The following is a 5220-nucleotide window of genomic DNA, read 5'->3' as shown; positions in this document are numbered from 1 at the left end:
GATTTCTGATTTAGGAGACATTGACAATGCCTCTCAGTCAATCACAATTTGAGTACCGAAGTCCTGATGTCACTCCCACTACCCCTAGCCTCATTCCCAGCCTTACTCATCTGCGAAGAGAAAAGCCTGGTCACGACCCTAATGCAGTGAGTGAGTGTCTATAGGGGCGGGACTTCCGTCATATGCATTTCCCCCGAAACGATCTTTTTCGACCAATCACAACTCTTGTTTCATTCACAGAGAATGTAAACAGATTTGTTAAGCGTCAACGTCATTTCCTTGGGCGGTACTTCCGCCAAATCCCGGTACTTCCGTTTAGACACTCAACCGGCTAGCTCTTGCCCGGCGTGCACTACACCCGGGTGACAGCGTTATTTTTTGTATTGGAATTCCCATAGGCGAATCTTAGATTGCGTCATATAAGAATTGTGTTCCAAAAATAAACAAACCACCCCAGAGATTTTGTCAGGTATGTGACTCTGTCGTTTATGATATTGAGTTAAATTTGATAACGTCTGTGTTTGCAGAAAAAAAAAATACATTTTACTCTTTGAAAAATGTTATACTTTTTTACCGTCAGTCGATTCTTCATATCCATATGAGTAAAATCTCTGGGGTGGTTTGTTTATTTTTGGAACCCAGTTCTTATATTATGTGATCTAAGCTTTCCCTATGGGTATTCTAATACAAAAAAGAATATGCAGTGACCCAGGGGGATAGCGCCCTCTAGCGGCAGTGATGTCAGACTTCGGTGCTCGATGTGAGTCTGGAACTGTGATGTCACCACCAACATAAAAGAGAGAGTTCAAACATTGCAGCCTGCAGAGTGCTGGTTTGAAAGGCATTGTGTCGTGGGTACACGCAGTAGATAAATCATTTGCAGATGAAGGAGGACTAGATACGATCTTACAGCTTAGTCACAGTAGTATCGACTCAATTGCGCAAACATGCCGATTTTTGCGAAGACCGTTACTGGCAAGACCACGACCCTGGAGGTTGAGCCAAACGATAATAACACTGAGAACGTCAAGGCCAAAATCCAGGACATGGGAGGCGTTCAACCTGACCAGCAGAGGCTGCTCTTTGCCGGCAAGCAACCGGAAGACGGTCGCACCCCGTCTGAAATAAACACGGACGACCTCGACGAGAAGCAGGTGCAGCTCCTCTCGGAGATGTGCATCCTCGTCGACCACGACGACCGCAAGATCGGAGAAGACACCAAGAAGAACTGCCACCTGAACTCCAACATCGACAGGGGTTCGTTGCACAGAGCCTTCAGCGTCTTCATTTTCGACGGCGAAGAGAAGCTGCTCTTGCAACAGAGGTCCGACGCCAAGATCACCTTTCCGGGCTGTTTTACGAATGCGTGCTGCAGTCACCCTCTACACACCGCCAGCGAGCTGGAGGAGAGGGACGCCATGGGAGTCAGGAGAGCTGCTCAGAGAAGACTCAAAGCCGAACTGGGAATCCCCGCGGAACAAGTGACGCCGGACGAGATGACGTACCTGACGAGGATCCACTACAAGGCCCGGTCGGACGGCGTGTGGGGAGAGCACGAGATCGACTACGTCCTCCTCGTGCAGAAGGACGTGGAGGTGCGCCCCGACCCCAACGAGGTCAAGAGCCACCGCTACGTCACCAGGGAGGAGCTGAAGGAGATGATGGAGAAGGCAAAGTGCAAGGAGCTGGAGATCACGCCTTGGTTCAGCCTCATCGCCGAGACCCTCCTCTTCGAGTGGTGGGACAACCTGCGCGACCTGAAGCGGTTTGTGGATCACAGCCACATCCACCGCATGGATCCACACACTCGTGCCACCCTCTAATATGAAGTAAAAACTAGTAACAAACAGTCAAAACCAGCTTTTTCCAGCTTAGATTTTAGCCCTAGATAAAGGCCCATCTCTCCCTGAAGGATCTAGAGATGGAAATTAATGCCTTCATTTCGTCGAGGCTTGATCACTGCATCTCCCTGTATGTGAGCATTGACCAGTCGCAGCTTCTTGCCTCTTAACTGGTAAGAAAAGGTGTGACCACATCAATCCCAGTTCTGGCCTCACTCCACTGTCTCCCCGTCCATATTAGAATTTATTTGAAGCTTTGTTTGTTTTTAAAGACCTAAATGGGCTGGTTCCTCTGTAGGCTATACCACACCCTAGCTAAAACTTTGAGGTCATCTGACTTCTGGATGTGCCTCGCATAAGAACTGAGGTGACAGTGCCCCTATGCTCTGGAACAGCTTGCCTCTCCTTATTTGTTCCACCCAGTCCCTTGTGGTTTTTAAATCTTTATTAAAAACTCACTGGTCCCTGGCCTTCAATTCTAGATGAGCATAAAACCCTGGCATTTGGTGTGCACTGCTGTTATAAGCCCTTGCATACATTGAAACTATGGGATACAAGGTACACAACAAACCCAGCGTCCGTTTAAATAACAAGCTATCTAAATTGCATTCTTAATACTCTTGTGGTCAAGAAAACAAACCATAAATAACCAAAACATGAGAGCGAGTGACCGAGTTACAGTTTGTCCACGTGGCAGCCATCTTGGCCAACACTAGCATCAATGGAGGCAGAAGGTGGCAGGAAGGGGTATAGGGAGAATATAGTGCTCGACATGAAAAGGTTTGAGAACCACTGGTATAAAGCACAAGTAGACGAGGCCGTTTCATACAACTGTGTTTACATCTTTACTTACTCTTCACTACAATCCAACAGTATCTGTTAATGTTGAGAGTTTGCTGCCATCTAAAGGTAAAAAGAAATGTCCTAAAGGACTAGGCTGAGCTTAGTTGGGACACTGATGTAAGCAACACAGCTGCAGCTAATAAAGTTAATAACGGATCTGTTTAAATGTAGGTGTGGCAAAAAGCAAGCATTGGCATTATTACTATCTTGGCATGATCACATTGGCACACCTGAATCTACAGTAACACACCCAATATTAATTTCATTATTGATTATTTTTGAACAGGAAGCAAACTCACACACTTTGCCCAGGGTTTAGTTCCCCTTTAAAAGGAAAACAACTGAGAAGGCTATTGGGTAACACTTTAGAATAACTATCCGTTATAAGTAGTTAATAGATCATTCATAAACTGTTAGTTAATGAGTTATTAATGCCTTCTTAAGCATTAGTTAATAGTTAGTTAAGGATTAATAACTATCCGTTATAAGTAGTTAATAGATCATTCATAAACTATTAGTTAATGAGTTATTAATGCCTTGTTAAGCATTAGTTAATAGTCAGTTAAGGATTAATAACAATGCTTTATAACTACTTAATGGATCATTTATAGACCATTATTTAATTAGTTATTAATGTTTTGTTAAATATTTGTTAACAGCTAGTTAAGGACTTGTAACCATGCCTTATAGATAGTTAATAGACTACTCACAAACTATTAGTTAATGAGTTAACAATGATTTGTTAAATATGTTTTAGTAGTATGTTAAGGATTTATAAATATGCCTTGTAGATAGATAATAGATCACTCACAAATGATTAGTTAACTGACTTATTAACTGTCTGCTAATGATGTATGACTTGTCTTATAAATGCCTTATAACTAGTTAATAGATCATTTATGGACCATTAGTTAATGAGTTAATAATGTACTTGTTAAATATTTGTTAACAGTTAGAAAGGAGTTATAACTATTCCTTATAGATAAGGGATAGATTACTCACAAACTAACTACACCTTATATATGTTCAAAGGATTATGAGCAAGCTATTAGTAACTCACTTACTAATGGCTAGTTAAGTATTTGTTAATGGTTAATATATGTTAATGGGTAGTTATTCTAAAGTTGCAACTACTCCTCATTTACTAACATGAATTAAGTATTTGTTGATGGTTAATATGTGTTATTGGGTAGTTATTCTAAAGTTGCAACTACTCCTCATTTACTAACATGAATTAAGTATTTGTTAATGGTTAATATATGTTATTGGGTAGTTATTCTAAAGTTGCAACTACTCCTCATTTACTAACATGAATTAAGTATTTGTTAATGGTTAATATATGTTATTGGGTAGTTATTCTAAAGTTGCAACTACTCCTCATTTACTAACTATTAACAAATACTTAACTTACCTTTTACAGATCAATTGTTAATCAGAGACACTTTGTACAACAGCAAATGGGTGATACAGAAATGTGATGTGATACTGTGGACATATTTCACATTTTGGTACCTCAACCTTGTTCAATATTTTACAAAATAAATATCACAAATGAAATAGTGAACACTTTATTTATAATGAATAAAGAAAACAATACACAAATAATAAATGCATCCATCTAAAATAACAATAGCAAATAAATAAATAGTCATATCAACAGTAATACAGTAATTAGAAATAACCAAAAGGAATCCCCTCCCATCATAATCCACCTTTACAGTCCAGATTACATATAGCTTTATCCAGTGGATATAGCACACACATTAGCTTTAGCTTTATAGCAGGCCTTCTGCAGTAAAGCAGTATGGCCACAGCAACACCATGTGCTAAAATTGTAGATATGCTAATATTGTAGCTAACAGGCTAAAAGTGTTCCCAAATTATAAATCTTACTCTTTTTCATCAAACAAACAAAAACGAATTATTTACATTAACTAATAAACACAACAGTTCATACAGTTGTCATGGTTTTTGCACTACATAACCTGACATGCATAAAATAGAATACACAATGGCATCAGATACAGAACAATGGTTCCTTCTCTCATGTCTTGTTCACAATAACTGAACAACATCCTGCTCCTTTCAAAATAAAAGGCAGTTGAGCTTCAGAACTCCATTGAGACACACTGCCATCTACTGACGCAAAGTAGTATTGGTAATACATTACAGACTAGTGTAGTTACATGAACTGACAATAAAATAAAAATACAATAAAACATGCAATGAGGGGTCAATATTAAACACTTAAAGGGATATTTCACTTTCAAAAAAACGTTTGGTCATTTTATCGTCTACTCAGGCTTTTGTGAACCTCCCAGACCATTTTTAAGTTGCTTCATTTAGTATTTAGATATTTGATATCCATTTTATCAGACACGCCCCCTTCCTATACAAACCCATTATAACTTCAAACTCCATTTTTAACATGTTAGATTCATCCTTGGTTCACCCGTCCTTGGTTCTGGACTCACCCTGCCCCCCTAATACACGAGGGGGCCGTGTTTTTTCGATACATAAAAAAAATAAATGAAAA

General features: G+C 39.7%; 1 protein-coding gene across 1 annotated transcript; it reads left to right on the top strand.

Moving 5' to 3' along the window:
- Positions 1–947: 947 nt before the first annotated feature.
- Positions 948–1823, top strand: LOC308103777 (isopentenyl-diphosphate Delta-isomerase 1-like; the record flags this gene model as incomplete). The annotated part of the gene is made up of 1 exon (XM_080453936.1): positions 948–1823. One exon carries the CDS (start codon positions 948–950, stop codon positions 1821–1823), a length of 876 nt encoding a protein of 291 aa, XP_080310062.1.
- Between the last annotated feature and the right edge of the window lie 3397 nt (positions 1824–5220).

The sequence above is a fragment of the Gymnoscopelus braueri genome (assembly GCF_963280865.1).
Source record: "Gymnoscopelus braueri genome assembly, chromosome: 16".
NCBI lineage: Eukaryota > Metazoa > Chordata > Actinopteri > Myctophiformes > Myctophidae > Gymnoscopelus > Gymnoscopelus braueri.
Note: the sequence above shows the minus strand (reverse complement) of the source record. Positions and strands in the feature narration are given on the sequence as shown.